This window comes from Oncorhynchus masou, chromosome 13 (genome assembly GCF_036934945.1).
Source record: "Oncorhynchus masou masou isolate Uvic2021 chromosome 13, UVic_Omas_1.1, whole genome shotgun sequence".
In the NCBI taxonomy this organism is placed as follows: domain Eukaryota; kingdom Metazoa; phylum Chordata; class Actinopteri; order Salmoniformes; family Salmonidae; genus Oncorhynchus; species Oncorhynchus masou.
In genome coordinates, this window is record NC_088224.1 from 89,458,140 (window position 1) to 89,478,772 (window position 20,633).

Here is a 20,633-nt window from a genome sequence, read left to right on the forward strand (position 1 = left end):
CAGCCCTCATCCCGGTCTGCTCACCCCAGCTCCTCATCCCCGTCTGCTCACCCCAGCTCCTCATCCCTGTCTGCTACACCCCAGCTCCTCATCCTGGTCTACACCCCAGCTCCTCATCCTGGTCTACACCCCAGCTCCTCATCCTGGTCTACACCCCAGCTCCTCATCCTGGTCTACACCCCAGCTCCTCATCCTGGTCTACACCCCAGCTCCTCATCCCGGTCTACACCCCAGCTCCTCATCCCGGTCTACACCCCAGCTCCTCATCCCGGTCTACACCCCAGCTCCTCATCATGGTCTACACCCCAGCTCCTCATCCCGGTCTACACCCCAGCTCCTCATCCCGGTCTACACCCCAGCTCCTCATCCCGGTCTACACCCCAGCTCCTCATCCCGGTCTACACCCCAGCTCCTCATCCTGGTCTACACCCCAGCTCCTCATCCTGGTCTACACCCCAGCTCCTCATCCTGGTCTACACCCCAGCTCCTCATCCTGGTCTACACCCCAGCTCCTCATCCCGGTCTACACCCCAGCTCCTCATCCCGGTCTACACCCCAGCTCCTCATCCTGGTCTACACCCCAGCTCCTCATCACGGCTAAATAACATTTTAAAACTGATGGAGATATGCAGAAACAACAGAGAGAGAAGCCCCTGAATGGGGTAATGGCTGGTTAGAGGATGAGACTGGCTAATCACAGCTGTCACACATGATATTGGGTAAAACACTCATTCTGATGTGACATTTCTGCCATCACTCTGAACTCTGATATTCTATTAGTAGGACATGTAGACAATCATTCTGTGCTCAGTCATTCATTTAGAGAGAGAAGGTAGTGATCACATTGGGAGAAGAGATTTTTTTTTTTACCTTTATTTAACTAGGCAAGTCAGTTAAGAACAAATTCTTATTTACAATGACGGCCTAGCCCCGGCCAAACCCGGACGACGCTGGGCCAATTGTGCGCCGCCCTATGGGACTCCCAAATAGGCGATACTCTCCATCTGCACACTTCTCTAGACATGTATTTGCTGAGACATCCATGATATGAATTCATATGTCCCTCAACATCAACTGGTTTACTTGTCTTTGGTCCATATTTTCAAGCCCTCCCCTTTAAGAAGGGTTTACTATTTGCTGTGGAAAAGGTTACGGGGAGAGGAGTTTAGGCATGGCTTGTTAGAGTGCAACGGGGGGCTACAGTAAGTGACCTGTCTGTGTGCGTGCATGCATCCTAACCTTTCTGGAGCCAGTCTGCTTGACCCTTTGTTGAAACTCTCTCTCATTTTAGGAAATGGCTTCCTGAAATCCCTCAAGCAGCTGATTGGTCGACTCCATGGCTAATTGGAGAGCTGACCCCACCCCCTCGTCAAGACGCAGCTGTCTCCAATTACCCATTCATTCTGAAGCTATATAAATGCCAGTGTTCTGTTCAGGAGAGAGAGATTTTCTGGGAGGTCATTGCAGAGATTTGATAGAGAGATTTCTCTGGGAGGTTGTTGCAGAGATTTTGCTAGAGAGATTTTTCTGGGAGGTCATTGCAGAGATTTTGCTAGATTTTGTCATTGCAGAGATTTTGCTAGAGAGATTTTGCTAGAGGGTTTGCTGGGCTGAGAGTTGGTATGTTTTGTGAGTTTGTTGCTCAGATAGAGCTTATTTGATGTCCTTTGTTTCTTAGTTTGTTTGTGAAATTGTTTAATATTCTGTTTCATTTGTTCCCAGGGGGGAAGGGGAAGGCACCTAGGGTGTGCTTAGGCAAGAGGCCCGCGGGCATACATATACCCGTAGCATATTCGCTGTCTAGGCACACTAGGTAAGACTTGGGCGGACCACCCCCTTGTATTTTGGTTAGGGCACCAGGTGGGGCTAAATTAGGTAAGTAGTGGGTAGGCAGGTAAGATAGGAGAGGGGGGGCTTTGAGATTTACTTTCTTTGCTTTGGTTCCGTCCAGCCCCCTTTCCCCATATTACCGTGTGAAGGAATAAAGTCCTGGTAAACGGTACCACATTCTGCATGTTGTCATTCTTTCTTGCACCTACAGTCCATACCTTTTTCACTTCACGGAGAGTTTAGTTGTAGCAGGGTGTTGCGTTCCCTCTTCATAGAGGCGTGCGTAACAAGGGGTCACACACACACACACACACACACACACACAGTTACCTCTTGTCTTTTCCGCTCCTCCTGGCTGAGTTGATCAGAAACGCCACTCCTCTTTACCTGCAGGACAAACACAGTTTAGAACACAGGTTTCAGTAACAACATCAGGAAGAAAACACACACACACACACACACAGGTCTACTGGCTATATTTGCCAACTGTTAGCAAAACAAAACAGTCACACAACTTTAGGAATGAAAGGAATTGCTTCGAGGTGAGGCATACCTCTGTATCCATCACAGTGTGCACTCTCAGGTGTCTGCTTTTAGAGGAATTAGGGCTAATGTGTGTTCAGCTGTCTGTGACAGCACACACACTTTCTGTCCGTGAAAGCAGCAAGACAGACACACACTGATCATGACTCCACTACAGGAGTAGTTCTCATAACAGACCTGTAGACCTGTAGAAGCTGTAGACCTGTAGACCTGTAGAAGCTGAATAAAGACCTGTAGACCTATAGGAGCTGAATAAAGACCTGTAGACCTATAGAAGCTGAATAAAGACCTATAGAAGCTGAATAAAGACCTGTAGAAGCTGAATAAAGACCTGTAGAAGCTGAATAAAGACCTGTAGAAGCTGAATAAAGACCTGTAGAAGCTGAATAAAGACCTGTAGAAGCTGAATAAAGACCTATAGAAGCTGAATAAAGACCTGTAGACCTGAATAAAGACCTGAATAGACCTGTAGGAGCTGAATAAAGACCTGTAGAAGCTGAATAAAGACCTGTAGACCTGTAGGAGCTGAATAAAGACCTGTAGAAGCTGAATAAAGACCTGTAGACCTGTAGGAGCTGAATAAAGACCTGTAGAAGCTGAATAAAGACCTGTAGACCTGAAGCTGAATAAAGACCTGTAGACCTGTAGGAGCTGAATAAAGACCTGTAGAAGCTGAATAAAGACCTGTAGACCTGTAGGAGCTGAATAAAGACCTGTAGAAGCTGAATAAAGACCTGTAGACCTGTAAAGAGCTGAACCTAAAGAGCTGAATAAACCTGTAGGAGCTGAATAAAGACCTGTAGACCTGTAGGAGCTGAATAAAGACCTGTAGAGGAGCTGAATAAAGACCTGTAGACCTGTAGGAGCTGAATAAAAGACCTGTAGGAGCTGAATAAAGAAGACCTGTAGGAGCTGAATAAAGACCTGAATAAAGACCTGTAGGAGCTGAATAAAGACCTGTAGAAGCTGAATAAAGACCTGTAGAAGCTGAATAAAGACCTGTAGAAGCTGAATAAAGACCTGTAGAAGCTGAATAAAGACCTGTAGAAGCTGAATAAAGACCTGTAGAAGCTGAATAAAGACCTGTAGACCTGTAGGAGCTGAATAAAGACCTGTAGAGCTGAATAATAAAGACCTGTAGAAGCTGAATAAAGACCTGTAGACCTGTAGGAGCTGAATAAAGACCTGTAGACCTGTAGGAGCTGAATAAAGACCTGTAGAAGCTGAATAAAGACCTGTAGACCTGTAGGAGCTGAATAAAGACCTGTAGACCTGTAGGAGCTGAATAAAGACCTGTAGAAGCTGAATAAAGACCTGTAGAGCTGAATAAGGAGCTGAATAAAGACATGTAGAAGCTGAATAAAGACCTGTAGAAGCTGAATAAAGACCTGTAGACCTGTAGGAGCTGAATAAAGACCTGTAGACCTGTAGGAGCTGAATAAAGACCTGTAGACCTGTAGGAGCTGAATAAAGACCTGTAGACCTGTAGGAGCTGAATAAAGACCTGTAGAAGCTGAATAAAGACCTGTAGACCTGTAGGAGCTGAATAAAGACCTGTAGACCTGTAGGAGCTGAATAAAGACCTGTAGAAGCTGAATAAAGACCTGTAGACCTGTAGGAGCTGAATAAAGACCTGTAGACCTGTAGGAGCTGAATAAAGACCTGTAGAAGCTGAATAAAGACCTGTAGACCTGAAAAAGGAGCTGAATAAAGACATGTAGAAGCTGAATAAAGACCTGTAGAAGCTGAATAAAGACCTGTAGACCTGTAGGAGCTGAATAAAGAAGACCTGTAGGAGCTGAATAAAGACGTGTAGAAGCTGAATAAAGACCTGTAGACCTGTAGGAGCTGAATAAAGACCTGTAGAAGCTGAATAAAGACCTGTAGACCTGTAGGAGCTGAATAAAGACCTGTAGACCTGTAGGAGCTGAATAAAGACCTGTAGAAGCTGAATAAAGACCTGTAGACCTGTAGGAGCTGAATAAAGACATGTAGAAGCTGAATAAAGACCTGTAGAAGCTGAATAAAGACCTGTAGACCTGTAGAAGCTGAATAAAGACCTGTAGACCTGTAGGAGCTGAATAAAGACCTGTAGACCTGTAGGAGCTGAATAAAGACCTGTAGACCTGTAGGAGCTGAATAAAGACCTGTAGACCTATAGGAGCTGAATAAAGACCTGTAGACCTGTAGGAGCTGAATAAAGACCTATAGGAGCTGAATAAAGACCTGTAGACCTGTAGGAGCTGAATAAAGACCTGTAGAAGCTGAATAAAGACCTGTAGTAGCTGAATAAAGCCCTGTGGGAGCTGAATAAAGCCCTGTGGGAGCTGAATAAAGCCCAGTAGGAGCTGAATAAAGCCCCGTAGACCTGTTGGAGCTGAATAAAGCCCTGTAGGAGCTGAATAAAGCCCTGTGGGAGCTGAATAAAGCCCTGTGGGAGCTGAATAAAGCCCTGTGGGAGCTGGATAAAGCCCTGTAGGACCTGAATAACGCCCTGTAGGAGCTGAATAAAGCCCTGTAGGAGCTGAATAAAGCCCTGTAGGAGCTGAATAAAGCCCTGTAGACCTGTTGGAGCTGAATAAACCCTGTAGGAGCTGAATAAAGCCCTGTGGGAGCTGAATAAAGCCCTGTGGGAGCTGAATAAAGCCCTGTGGGAGCTGAATAAAGCCCTGTAGGAGCTGAATAAAGCCCTGTGGGAGCTGAATAAAGCCCTGTGGGAGCTGAATAAAGCCCTGTGGGAGCTGAATAAAGCCCTGTGGGAGCTGAATAAAGCCCTGTGGGAGCTGAATAAAGCCCTATGGGAGCTGAATAAAGCCCTGTAGGAGCTGAATAAAGCCCTGTAGGAGCTGAATAAAGCCCTGTAGGAGCTGAATAAAGCCCTGTAGGAGCTGAATAAAGCCCTGTAGGAGCTGAATAAAGCCCTGTAGGAGCTGAATAAAGCCCTGTAGGAGCTGAATAAAGACCTAAGTGTGCTAGTTTAGAGAGAGAAAGGTTCCTTTCAGGGGAGTCTGGGTGTATGCACAGGATAGCTTACATGGTGTGTGTGTGTGTGTGTGTGTGTGTGTGTGTGTGTGTGTGTGTGTGTGTGTGTGTGTGTGTGTGTGTGTGTGTGTGTGTGTGGTATCCCCCCTCCTCTAGAAACATATGCTGCTGACACAAGGCAGCATTAGAGCCAACATGTCGCCCACTGCTCCAATCCCTGCTTCCTACAAATACTTCTCCACACCCGGTCCTTTGTCATCTTCCCCAAGCACCCTTCCATTCCTCCATGAATCAATCATTACAAGCAACCTGAATGGGAGAGAGCTGGAAATATTTTTCAAATACATTGAGTAACTATTGTAATTCAGGAATTGAGGAACTATTGTAATTCAGGAATTGAGGAACTATTGTAATTCAGAAATGGAGGAACTATTGTAATTCAGGAACTATTGTAATTCAGGAATTGAGGAACTATTGTAATTTAGGAATTGAAGAGCTATTGTAATTCAGGTATTGAGAAACTATTGTAATTCAGGAATTGAGGAACTATTGTATACAGTACCAGTCAGTAGTTTGGACACACCTACTCATTCAAGGGGTTTTCTTAACTTTTACTATGTTCTACATTGTAGAATAATAGTGAAAACATCAAAACTATGAAATAACACATATGGAATCATGTAGCAACCAAAAAAAAGTGTAAAACAAATCTCTCAACCATCTTCATGAGGTAGTCACCTGGAATGCATTTCAATTAACAGGTGTGAATTTCTTTCCTTCTTCTTGCGTTTTAGCCAATCAGTTGTGTTGTAACAAGGTAGGTGTGGTATACAGAAGATGGTCTATTACCAAATAGGGCTAAGTCCATATTATTGCAAGAACAGCTCAAAAAAGAAAAGAGAAACAACAGTCCATCATTACTTTAAGGCATGGTCAGAAAATATGGTCAGAAAATTTTCTTCAAGTGCAGTCGCAAAAACCATCAAGCGCTATGATGAAACTGGCTCTCATGAGGACCAAGACTGGAAAGGAAGACCCATAGTTACCTCTGCTGCAGAGGATAAGTTAGAGTTACCAGCATCGGAAATTACAGCCCAAATAAATGTTCAATTAGAGTTCAAGTAACAGACATATGTCAACATCAACTGTTCAGAGGAGACTGTGTGAATCAGGCCTTCATGGTTGAATTACTGCAAAGAAACCACTACTAAAGGACACCAATAAGAAGAAGAGACTTGCTTGGGCCAAGAAACACGAGCAATGAACATTAGACTGGTGGAAATCTGTCCTTTGAGTCCAAATTTGAGATTTTTTGTTCCAACAACCATGTCTTTGTGAGACGAAGAGTAGGTGAATGGATGATCTCTGCATGTGTGGTTCCCACCATGAAGCATGGATGAGGAGGTGTAATGGTGTGGGTGTGCTTTGCTGGTAACAATGTCTGTGATTTATTTAGCATTCAAGGCACACTTAACCAGCATGGCTACAACAGTAATTGGAACTATAATTTAATTATCAACAGGACAATGACACAACACACCCCAGGCAGTGTAAGGGCTATTTGTCCAAGAAGGAGAGTAATGGAGTGCTGCATCAGATGACCTGGCCTCCACAATCACCCAACCTCAACCCATTTGAGATGGTTTGGGATGAGTTGGACCGCAGACTGAAGGAAAAGCAGCCAACAAGTGCTCAGCATATGTGGGAACTCCTTCAAGACTGTTGGAAAAGCATTCCAGGTGAAGTTGGTTGAGAGAATGCCAAATAGGACTATCTTCTGTATACCACCCCTACCTTGTCACGACACAACTGATTGGCTCAAATGAATTAAGGAAAGAAATTCCACAAATTAACAAGGCACACCTGTTAATTGAAATGCATTCCAGTTGACTACCTCATGAAGCTGGTTGTCAGAATGCCAAGAGTGTGTGAAGCTGTCATCAAGGCAAAGGGTAGCTACTTTGAAGAATCTCAAATATATTTTAATTTGTTTAACACTTTTTTTGGTTACTACATGATTCCATGTGTTATTTCATAGTTTTGATGTCTGCATTATTATTGTACAATGTAGAAAATAGTAAAATAAAGAAAAACCCTTGAATGAGTAGGTGTGTCTAAACTTTTGACTTGTACTGTTTATGTTACTGCTCGATTAAAACAATCTCAGTCGACCAACAGCCTAAAGACCAAACAATGAACCAGTCGACTAAATGGGGGCAGGCTGACTAGGGTTGTCATGATACCAGGATGGCGATACTACAATACCTGATTTTCCATGGCAACAAGGAAAACACGAAGCAGACTATACTCTCTGGTCCTTTTACACCTGCATTGCTTGCTGTTTGGGGTTTTAGGCTGGGTTTCTGTACAGCACTTTGAGATATCAGCTATATAAATGAATTTGTTTTGATTTTAAACCCTGCTGTAAGTAACATATAGTGGGTTAAAGAAAGGAAAACAAAGGTGATTCTGGGTGAAACACTTCAGGCTGCTTGTTACTAACATTATGACTCTATTCCTCACTTCAGGCTGCTTGTTACTAAGATTATGACTCTATTCCTCACTTCAGGCTGCTTGTTACTAAGATTATGACTCTATTCCTCACTTCAGGCTGCTTGTTACTAAGATTATGACTCTATTCCTCACTTCAGGCTGCTTGTTACTAAGATTATGACTCTATTCCTCACTTCAGGCTGCTTGTTACTAAGATTATGACTCTATTCCTCACTTCAGGCTGCTTGTTACTAAGATTATGACTCTATTCCTCACTTCAGGCTGCTTGTTACTAAGATTATGACTCTATTCCTCACTTCAGGCTGCTTGTTACTAAGATTATGACTCTATTCCTCACTTCAGGCTGCTTGTTACTAAGATTATGACTCTATTCCTCACTTCAGGCTGCTTGTTACTAAGATTATGACTCTATTCCTCACTTCAGGCTGCTTGTTACTAAGATTATGACTCTATTCCTCACTTCAGGCTGCTTGTTACTAAGATTATGACTCTATTCCTCACTTCAGGCTGCTTGTTACTAAGATTATGACTCTATTCCTCAGCAACCGGACTCTGCTTCGTCTTTTCTTACCTCGGAGTGTTGTGATACTGGTATCGTGACGAACCTAATGGAGACCTTTGCAAACACATCCAGACTAGGACACAAAACACACAAGCCAATAGCCAAACCACTACGGCCAAACCACTACGGCCAAACCACTACGGCCAAACCACTACGGCCAAACCACTACGGCCAAACCACTACGGCCAAACCACTACGGCCAAACCACTACGGCCAAACCACTACAGCCAAACCACTACAGCCAAACTGCCAACAGCTTGCCAAGTTTGTGCTATTGTGCAAGACAAATTCCCTTTAAAAGGCAATCAACTTCTATTTATCTATCTACGGCCTTGCAGGTCCTTAGTGTCCTAGCAACCACCTTCCCGCCACGACAACTGAACTTTGCCCTGCTTTTGGAGTTTCCCTGAGAACACAGAGGGACAGGTGTAACCGTGACAACAGAAACGCAGTATTCACTCAAAAGGGAGTGGTTGAGGTAAGAGGTTGACCGTAGGCATAAATCTATCATTGTCTTACCCTTACTCCCCTGTCCAACCCTTAACTAGGGGGGTTAAGCCTCTCATCTAAGAGTATGGTGTCAACACTCTTAGATACACCACTTCCCCCTGTCCCTACTGTTACTGGAAACTAGAGACTTCTAGGAAACAGAGTCTGACCTTACAGGTGTTACTGGAAACTAGAGACTTCTAGGAAACAGTCTGACCTTACAGGTGTTACTGGAAACTAGAGACTTCTAGGAAACAGAGTCTGACCTTACAGGTGTTACTGGAAACTAGAGACTTCTAGGAAACAGAGTCTGACCTTACAGGTGTTACTGGAAACTAGAGACTTCTAGGAAACAGAGGAGAGTCTGAACCAAAGCGGTAGCTGTCAGACTGGGAAGGGAAGTGTGATAGTAGGAACAGGTTTTGTCAGTTTGGTCATTGATGCCACTTTTGTCCATCCGTTAAACATCAAATCATTCTCTCATTTCCAGGAGGGTGGATTTTTCTGCTCCTTCAGAGAATGAAGATACGGAAACCTCCAGGTGACTTACCATCAGTTACTGAGCAGGAGAAACACTACATCCTGGTCTGTCATGGAGAAACACTACAGCCTGGTCTGTCATGGAGAAACACTACAGCCTGGTCTGTCATGGAGAAACACTACAGCCTGGTCTGTCATGGGAAGGGACAGTGTGAACATCTATAGTAAAAGGAACAGCCTGGTCTTTGTACAGTTTGGTCATTGATGCCACTTTTGTCCATCATCGAACTACGTTAAACATCAGAACATCTACTATAAAACACTCAGCCTGGCCTGTCACAGAGTAAACAGCAGAACATCTACCTTTACAGCCTGGCCTTCAGAGAAATGAACTATAAAACAAAGCCTGGCCTGTCACAGAGTAAACAGCAGAACATCGAACTACTATTACAGCCTGGTCTGTCACAGAGTAAACAGCAGAACATCGAACTACTATAAAACACTACAGCCTGGCCTGTCACAGAGTAAACAGCAGAACATCGAACTACAGCAGCCTGGTCTGTCATGGAGAAAACACTACAGCCTGGTCTGTCATGGAGAAACAGCAGAACATCTAACTACTAGAAAACACTACAGCCTGGCCTGTCACTGCAGAACATCTACCTACTAGAAAACACTACAGCCTGGCCTGTCACAAAGTAAGCAAACATCTACTACTAGAAAACACAGCCTGGTCTGTCACAAAGTAAAAGCAGAACATCTACCTACTAGAAAACACTACAGCCTGGTCTGTCATGGAGAAACACTACAGCCTGGTCTGTCATGGAGAAACACTACAGCCTGGCCTGTCACAGAGTAAACAGCAGAACATCGAACTACTATAAAACACTACAGCCTGGTCTGTCACAGAGTAAACAGCAGAACATCGAACTACTATAAAACACTACAGCCTGGCCTGTCACAGAGTAAACAGCAGAACATCTTTCTCGCATCCTCTCCTCCTCTCAGTCTGCTGTCCCAGATCTTTCTCCCTTCCTCTCCTGCTCCCTCCCTCACCCTCCCCTTCCTCTCCCGCTCCCTCACCCTCCCCTTCCTCTCCTGCTCCCTCCCTCACCCTCCCCTTCCTCTCCCGCTCCCTCCTCTCCTGCTCCCTCAACCTCCCCTTCCTCTCCCTCCTCCTCCCTTCCTCTCCCCTCCCTCACCCTCCCTTCCTCTCCCGCTCCCCTCCTCACCCTCCCCTTCCTCTCCTGCTCCCCCTCCCTCACCCTCCCCTTCCTCTCCTGCTCCCTCACCCTCACCCTCCCTCCTGCTCCCTCACTCTCACCCCCCCTTCCTCTCCCGCTCCCTCACCCTCCCCTTCCTCTCCTGCTCCCTCCCTCACCCTCCCCTTCCTCTCCTGCTCCCTCACCCTCCCCTTCCTCTCCTGCTCCCTCACCCTCCCCTTCCTCTCCTGCTCCCTCAACCTCCCCCTTCCCTCTCCTCCCCTTCCCTCCTGCTCCCTCACCCCCTTCCTCTCCCTCCCTTCCTTCCTCCTGCTCCCTCACTCTCACCCTCCCCTTCCTCTCCTGCTCCCTCACCCTCACCCTCCCCTTCCCCCCTTCACCCTCCCCCTTCCTCTCCTGCTCCCCTCACCCTCCCCTTCCTCTCCTGCTCCACTCTCACCCCTCCTCTCCCTCCCTCACCCTCCCCTTCCTCTCCTGCTCCCTCACTCTCACCCTCCCCTTCCTCTCCTGCTCCCTCACCCTCACCCTCCTCTCCTGCTCCCTCACCCTTCCCTCCCTATCCCTGTTTTAATTCCCTATCTAGACCGAAAGTAATGAAGAGACAGGGAGAGACATAAAGAGACAGAGAGAGAGAGAGACAGACAATCACAGACAGAGTAGGAGAAAGAGAGAGAGAGAGATGGAGGATGGGTAAGGATTGCAGCCAGACCAGATGTGACAACATCCCTCACAGCCCTGGCAGTCCATTTCCCAACAAGGCCCTGTGTTTGTCTCTGTACTGTATGAGAGGCACTGCACCACAAGTCACTGTGTGTGTGTGTGTGTGTCTCACCACACTGAGTTGGCTCCAGGAGGTGCGTATGGGTCTGTACTGCATCACGATGCGGTCATCAGGTTTGGCCTCTCTGGACTGGTCCTCATCAGAGTCATTGTGAAGAGCTTTCTCCTGGTAGTTCTGATACAGTTCCTCCTCTGGATCACACCACAGAGAGACAGGTTGAGGGTGGATTACACCACAGACAGAGAGACAGGTTGAGGGTGGATTACACCACAGACAGACAGACAGGTTGAGGGTGGATTACACCACAGACAGACAGACAGGTTGAGGGTGGATTACACCACAGACAGACAGGTTGAGGGTGGATCACACCACAGACAGACAGACAGGTTGAGGGTGGATCACACCACAGACAGACAGGCTGAGGGTGGATCACACCACAGACAGACAGACAGGTTGAGGGTGGATCACACCACAGACAGACAGACAGGTTGAGGGTGGATCACACCACAGACAGACAGGCTGAGGGTGGATCACACCACAGACAGACAGACAGGTTGAGGGTGGATCACACCACAGACAGACAGACAGGTTGAGGGTGGATCACACCACAGACAGACAGACAGGTTGAGGGTGGATCACACCACAGACAGACAGACAGGTTGAGGGTGGATCACACCACAGACAGACAGACAGGTTGAGGGTGGATCACACCACAGACAGACAGACAGGTTGAGGGTGGATCACACCACAGACAGACAGGTTGAGGGTGGATCACACCACAGACAGACAGACAGGTTGAGGGTGGATCACACCACAGACAGACAGACAGGTTGAGGGTGGATCACACCACAGACAGACAGACAGGGTGGACAGACAGACAGACAGACAGGTTGAGGGTGGATCACACCACAGACAGACAGACAGGTTGAGGGTGGATCACACCACAGACAGACAGACAGGTTGAGGGTGGATCACACCACAAACAGACAGACAGACAGGTTGAGGGTGGATCACACCACAGACAGACAGACAGACAGGTTGAGGGTGGATCACACCACAGACAGACAGACAGGTTGAGGGTGGATCACACCACAGACAGACAGACAGGTTGAGGGTGGATTACACCACAGACAGACAGACAGATTGATGGTGGATCACACCACAGACAGACAGACAGGTTGAGGGTGGATCACACCACAGACAGACAGACAGGTTGAGGGTGGATCACACCACAGACAGACAGACAGGTTGAGGGTGGATCACACCACAGACAGACAGACAGGTTGAGGGTGGATCACACCACAGACAGACAGACAGGTTGAGGGTGGATCACACCACAGACAGACAGGTTGAGGGTGGATCACACCACAGACAGACAGACAGGTTGAGGGTGGATCACACCACAGACAGACAGACAGGTTGAGGGTGGATCACACCACAGACAGACAGACAGGTTGAGGGTGGATCACACCACAGACAGACAGACAGGTTGAGGGTGGATCACACCACAGACAGACAGGTTGAGGGTGGATCACACCACAGACAGACAGGTTGAGGGTGGATCACACCACAGACAGACAGACAGGTTGAGGGTGGATCACACCACAGACAGACAGACAGACAGACAGACAGACATTGAGGGTGGATCACACCACAGACAGACAGACAGGTTGAGGGTGGATTACACCACAGACAGACAGACAGGTTGAGGGTGGATCACACCACAGACAGACAGACAGGTTGAGGGTGGATCACACCACAGACAGACAGACAGGTTGAGGGTGGATCACACCACAGACAGACAGACAGGTTGAGGGTGGATCACACCACAGACAGACAGACAGGTTGAGGGTGGATCACACAGACAGACAGACAGACAGACAGACAGACAGATTGAGGGTGGATCACACCACAGACAGACAGACAGGTTGAGGGTGGATCACACACAAACAGACAGACAGACAGACAGGTGGATCACACCACAGAGGGTGGATCACACCACAGACAGACAGACAGGTTGAGGGTGGATCACACCACAGACAGACAGACAGGTTGAGGGTGGATCACAATAGTACAGTCCCCATTGAGAGCAAGACCTCAACCATGTGTACAGAAAGTCACAGTCATCACCAGTTCATATACATGACTAAGACAGAGAAGTGGCACTCACCTTCACTGTCAAATGTCCTCTGTGTGATCAGTCCTGGCTTCTTATCAGGACTCTGGGAGACAGAACAAGACCCCATGTCACTATTAATAACAGACCCAGGATCAGTTATCCCTGCCCCAGCCGTACTACTATATTAACACTATGAACTGAAACTGTCACCAGATCTGTTATCATGAGCAGTCAGCACAATATCCGAAATGATGCTTTATTAGGCAAATCCGGTTATGAATTACATTATAAACACACATCTGTCACGTTCTAAATGACAAGTGTAAGTAGGTCTCCCCTGGGACCTGCTCTTGACCCCTGACCTGCCTAATTACAGAGCAGTGGACTGAAGTGCGTTATAATCATAGACCTTCACTATTAGTAGGACTTCAACACAAGCGTCTCCTGACAATGTTCCGACTTCAAGCGAGCTGTGGACTTTGGTCCTGATCTGAACGTCAGGAGAATAATTCATCCAACATGAATCCATCAGGCAGAGTGTTCATTAAAGTAAGAGACAGTAATATCCAGGCACATGGGGCAAAGCAAGGAGAGAACGGGATCATGACATAGCAGTTAATAGGAATGACAATTTCCCGGACAATAATGGGTGAATACATGTCTTCCTACCTTGTTCTTCTTCCCAGGGCTGGTCGGTCTCTCCTTGACCTCCTGTAGTCCTCTGAGTACAGGTTGGGACAGACGATGGCTCTTTGGGTCTACAGGTTGGGACAGACGATGGGTCTTGAGGTCATCAGATGGTATTTCCATTTCCACTCCACTTACCACTGCTCTCCTGTACGAGGTAGACCTCAACCCTCTCTTCAGGGTCCCAGTGCTCTCATCCTGGTCTGCCCCCCCTCCCCCGGACCCTACGCCAGTGGAGAAGAAGGATCCAGTCTCCACCATGCTGAGGGCTCGCAGGGCCCGCGTGGTAGGATCCAGGCCCAGCAGACCCCCCATGCCGTGGCTCTGTACCCCAGCAGGAGAGGCCTTGCTCAGGGACGCCAGCCCTTTGGGGATCAGCTGCTGTGTGCCCATCTTCAGGGCAGCTGCACTGTGGGTGCTGAGGACAATGGAGGGAGGAGGAGATAGGGAGATGGAGGGAGAGAGGGTGGGAGTGGGGGAATGAGAGGGGGAAGGAGAGGGGGCAGACATGTCAGCAGAGGAGGGGCTGTGGGGTGTGGGGAGGTCAGAAGGGGTGGAGATGAGGGAAGAGAGGGAGTTGATACTGGAGGTGGAGCTGTGGGATGGGGTAGGGGTGTGGAGACTAGGGGTGGAGGGGCTGGGGCTGGGGTTAGGGGGAGAGGGGCTGGGGTTAGGGGGAGAGGGGCTGGGGTTACGGGGAGAGGGGACAGGAGTTAAGAGGTGGTAGGAAGAAGGGGAGGTCAGGTTATGGTGGTGGTGCTTATTGGGGGAGGCAGGGGGAGAGGGGTGTTTGGAGGAGGCAGGGGGAGAGGGGTGTTTGGAGGAGGCAGAATGCGGTGGTGAAGGGCTCGTCCCAAACACTATCTGGTCCCTGTGAGCGGTGAGGGTGAACGGGCTGGATAGTGGATTCTGGGTGTCCAGCAGAGGCTTGTCTGACCACACATTATCAACACTCCCACCATGGCATGCCTTACTGTTCAACGACAGCGACTTATCATCCTCCGACTTGAACTTGGACAGAGAGAAACGTCCTTTGGACAGATGTCCAATACTTATACTCCTGACTACCCGTGTTTTCCTGATGGGTTGGTTGAGAACGTGCTTCAGAATGACCGCCCCTCCTCCCGGCGCGGCCACCAGTCGCTCTGCAGGCTGGCTCAGGGTAAAGCTGCACTTGTTGTCCTCTACGGGGAAGTCGGTCATGTGGACTCCATCTATCTGGTAGCTGAGGGGCCGGGCCTTTAGCTTGCTGGGGCCAGTGTGATTGGCTGAGCGCCTCTTCCACAGCGGGGTGATGTTACTGTTGGACAGATCCACATCGTTCCCGCCCTCCATGGTGCTCCTCTTTTCACTCCTCTTTTCTTTGTCACTGAGGAGTCTCTCGTCTGACCCAACTGGTCCAACCCAGAAGAGAACTGCAATAACCCCTGGTTGTCAACACACAGAGAGAGAGATCTATCAAAATCAAAGCTGGAGGGGTATTAGGATAAGTCCTTACTTGTCAGGGTTAGGTCTGTCTGTGAGGTCACAAGTTGGGTCATTCCTTAGCTCTTAAACTCTAGGCAGCATTCTGCCTTATAGTTCTCAGCCATTCGTTTTGCCCATGACAGCCTCCTGTGAACTACAATTCCGACTCTGTTTTAACGTTTTGAAACGTTGTAAATTAATAATCGCTTGCCTATGGATTTCGAAACATTTATCTTTAATCAGCGAGATGGGATCCTTAAAATATATATTTTTTTAAATACACGTTTTGCACAGATCCATACAGCAATGGGCGTCTCCATCCAATGAAACTACACTTTCCACGTTATGCTTACACACAGGTGGTCGCCTCGTCTTCCAGGTGTTTTCCGTGTAACGTGGACACATGTCAGCGTGGGAACCAGTGCGTGACCTGGGCCAGAGCGACCTACCAGCACTTCTAATTTTTAAAAACAAAGTAGCCTAAATTAGCCCAGATTGACGCGCAAAAAAACATTGACCAAAAACATTGACCAAAAACGGAATGAAGGTGAGAACTGCATTGAAGAGCAATTGAGAGTGGGCATTAATAGTCTGATTCCGCTTTGTTCACATGTATTTGCCGCTAGTCTGTGAGTGACCGTAGCCTGTTCCAGATTGCGCAGATTGAAAATATACCAGACTGAATGCGCATGATGCACTATTCCAAATTGTCAAACGAGGGTTTATAAAGTCATGGAAATTGGTTTCATAGTGTTTGTTAATGTAATTTATGAAGGCACACTTAAATAGTATAAATCACTTAAAAATCGACATATCAGCCATTATCATAAACAGTGCCTGTCTGTGCTTTGATCCATGATTAATTGAATGAGGGAATAATTGTATAAAGACAAAAGTATTTGGTTGTAATATTTTATATCAAGGATGGCAACCATCCTCCAGGATAGCTACTGGGTGTGGAGGCATTTGTTCATGTCCTGGTCTAACCACATCGTAGCCTAAACATTAGCTGCTCAAGGAACTTGATAAGCAGACTCAGGTCTGGATAAAAAGCCTGCACACCCAGGAGCTCTCCGGATGGAGGGGTGACCACGTTGACAAACAGTAGTGGCGTAAAGTACAGAAGTAGTTGTTTTGGGGTGTCTGTACTTTAACATTTATAGTTATTTTTTGACAACTTTTACTCCACTACATCTCATATGTATATACTGTATTCTATATTAAGCTCTCATTCACTGTAATAATGTCTACATATCTTGCATTACTCATCTCATATGTATAATCTCATTTTCTATACTATTCTACTGTATCTTAGTCCATTCCACCCAGACATCACTTGTTCATATGTATATAGTCTTAATTCATGTCTACTTAGATTTGTGTGTATTGGGTATATATTGTGTAATATGTTAGATATTACCTGTTAGATATTACTGGACTGTCGGAGCTAGAAACACAAGCATTTCGCTACACCTGCAATAACATGTGCTAATGACGTGTATGTGACCAATACAATTTGATCTACATTCCTCAAGAAAATAATATACTTTTTACTCCTTACATTTTCTCTGAAACCCAAAAGTACTCGTTACATTAGCAGGACAGGAAATGGTCTAATTCCCAGACTTATCAAGAGCACATCCCTGGTCATCCCTACTGCCTCTGATCTGACAGACTCACTATACAGAGCACATCCCTGGTCATCCCTACTGCTTCTGATCTAACTGTCTCACTATACAGAGAACATCCCTGGTCATCCCTACTGCTTCTGATCTGACAGACTCACTATACAGAGCACATCCCTGGTCATCCCTACTGCTTCTGATCTAACTGTCTCACTATACAGAGAACATCCCTGGTCATCCCTACTGCTTCTGATCTGACAGACTCACTAAACAGAGAACATCCCTGGTCATCCCTACTGCCTCTGATCTGACTGTCTCACTAAACAGAGAACATCCCTGGTCATCCCTACTGCCTCTGATCTGACTGTCTCACTAAACAGAGAACATCCCTGGTCATCCCTACTGCTTCTGATCTGACAGACTCACTATACAGAGAACATCCCTGGTCATATCTACTGCCTCTGATCTGACTGTCTCACTAAACAGAGAACATCCCTGGTCATCCCTACTGCCTCTGATCTGACTGACTCACTAAACAGAGCACATCCCTGGTCATCCCTACTGCCTCTGATCTGACTGTCTCACTATACAGAGAACATCCCTGGTCATCCCTACTGCCTCTGATCTGACAGACTCACTATACAGAGAACATCCCTGGTCATCCCTACTGCCTCTGATCTGACTGTCTCACTAAACAGAGAACATCCCTGGTCATCCCTACTGCCTCTGATCTGACAGACTCACTATACAGAGAACATCCCTGGTCATCCCTACTGCCTCTGATCTGACAGAATCACTATACAGAGAACATCCCTGGTCATCCCTACTGCCTCTGATTTGACAGACTCACTAAACAGAGAACATCCCTGGTCATCCCTACTGCCTCTGATCTGACAGACTCACTATACAGAGAACATCCCTGGTCATCCCTACTGCCTCTGATCTGACAGACTCACTACACAGAGAACATCCCTGGTCATCCCTACTGCTTCTGATCTGACTGTCTCACTAAACAGAGAACATCCCTGGTCATCCCTACTGCCTCTGATCTGACAGACTCACTAAACAGAGAACATCCCTGGTCATCCCTACTGCCTCTGATCTGACAGACTCACTATACAGAGAACATCCCTGGTCATCCCTACTGCCTCTGACCTGACAGACTCTCTGACAGAGTGTTGAAATGTGCCCCTGTCAATCTGTAAATTAAAATAAACTAGAAAATCATGTCTGGTTGCTTAATATAAAGAATTTGAAACTATTTGTACATTTAATTTTGAAACTTAAGTACATTTAAAACCAAAAACTTTTACACTTTTACTCAAGCAGTATTTTTTCACGGGTCACTTTTATTTGAGTCATTTTCTTTTAAGGTATCTTTACTTTCACTCAGGTATGAAAATTGGGTGCTTTTTCCACCACTGATTAACAGTGGATTTGTACTTTGTGGTGAGTTCAGTGCCTCCATCGAGGAAACAATGGCAGGAGATGGTAGGTCTACATAGGGTGGGTCACTGCAGCATTCCAGTGTCAATAATGCTTACTTTTCCCATCTAAGCTATAATAATAGTCATGAACAATTGATTAAAAGTCAAGGTAAATTTGTATAAACCCTTAATTGAATAATCAGAGGTCTCTATAGCATAATGTTATTTGTGAATTTCGGTGAACACAGTCTATTGGACTGAATTGGAAAAAGACACCTGCACTTATTTCACCCCAAACCAAGCGCTGGTGGGAACACTATCACTAACTCTATCAATGTGTGTGGATCAATTTAACTTTTTAATAAATTATTTCCCACTGATATGAAAGACAAGGTCCTTATTCTTCCAAAACCATACCGCAAGTGATGCAAGTTAATGTTCAGACCGAGCGTCGGGGGGTCTTAAAGCCCCCCCCCCACAGACACACACCTACAGAACAAGCCTTCATCCACTGACTCTTACTGTAATAGAACTGGGTCAAGGGCTATGTCGTTCCTTTACCACTGCACCTCTAGTCGAATAACCATGAAAAGTATTGGAGCACATGAACCCTGATACAGTAACGTTAGAGGACCAGTGACAGACATGCATTCCGTCAGCGGAGTTTGTCCTAAATTATTTAAAAAAAAGGTCCAAAACGAGTTAAGGTCTAGTTAAAAACTATGCGTCAGAACACGTTCAGACAACACATTGGAAAAGTGTCTATGCAGAGAAGTAGGCTACAGGGGGAAACAATGTTGCCAGCGAGTTCCCACATTGAGCTATAAAAGAACGGCTCCTTCAGCGCACCGCGAGCCGAGTCTTCCAGTAACCCGTGATGGATAACAGACTTACTTTCTATTGATTCCTGGTTTCCCTGTAAAACCTCGCCATGGTGCCTGTGTCCTGGAGTTCTCAATATAATAAGGCAAAGTTTTCCTGTTGTTTGAAAGTTTATTCTTGAGTTAAACAGTTAATTTTGTGCGACAAAATCTTTTCCCATCAGTAGTCCGGTGACCGTCGGCTGTCTTCACCGTGTCTCGAACTCCGATATGTCATTGTGTTCTCTCCGAGAGTGTTGTGTGTTTAGCAGGAGACTAATAGAGAGGAGGAGGAATGCCGATTGCCAAACAGCACAGAAGCCTACCCAAATTCACGTGACGTTAAAGTGCACAACAATTCAACCGACTTGAACTTTTCACCATGTCAACTACATAGAAGCAAAGCAAAAGCCCTGCGCCTAAACATTCTAAGACAAAAAAAGGACAAGAATACGTCCTAAATTATGTAGACTTGTAGCTCAACAAAATCAGTGTCCATTTGGAGAAAAAATGATCTACATTTGGGAGTAGTTTGTAAAGTGAAGTGTGGGACGAGTTCACAATCTGGCGCCTCCCCGTGGTTCTTTAGAGTGAAGCCACAGTAGACTACAAGATGTCTCGAGTAGACATGTTTTTTATTTATTTTATTTCACCTTTATTTAACCAGGTAGGCAAGTTGAGAACAAGTTCTCATTTACAATTGCGACCTGGCCAAGATAAAGCAAAGCAGTTTGACACATACAACGACACAGAGTTACACATGGAGTAAAACAAACATACAGTCAATAATACAGTATAAACAAGTCTATATACGATGTGAGCAAATGAGGTGAGATAAGGGAGGTAAAGGCAAAAAAAAAGGCCATGGTGGCGAAGTAAATACAATATAGCAAGTAAAACACTGGAATGGTAGATTTGCAGTGGAAGAATGTGCAAAGTAGAGATAGAATGGGGAATGTTCATGTGTTTCTACTAATACAAAAGTACACAACTTTGTCTACACAGATTCCAATGTCAATGGTAACTCAATACTTCTGAGTGACA

At 46.3% G+C, this 20,633-nt stretch overlaps 1 protein-coding gene across 1 annotated transcript in view; it reads right to left on the bottom strand.

Moving 5' to 3' along the window:
- The window catches only part of LOC135553191 (rho guanine nucleotide exchange factor 26-like), an 88,386-nt gene extending 68,326 nt beyond the window's left edge, over positions 1-20,060 (bottom strand). Inside the window, exons 1-5 of the mRNA XM_064985360.1 lie at positions 19,624-20,060; positions 14,193-15,637; positions 13,575-13,626; positions 11,456-11,595; positions 2,161-2,217 (exon numbers count right to left, since the gene is read on the bottom strand). Of these exons, the coding sequence (XP_064841432.1) occupies positions 2,161-2,217; positions 11,456-11,595; positions 13,575-13,626; positions 14,193-15,545 (1,602 nt within the window). The 5' untranslated portion in view covers positions 15,546-15,637; positions 19,624-20,060. The remainder of the gene's footprint in view (positions 1-2,160; positions 2,218-11,455; positions 11,596-13,574; positions 13,627-14,192; positions 15,638-19,623) is intronic.
- Positions 20,061-20,633: the final 573 nt, after the last annotated feature.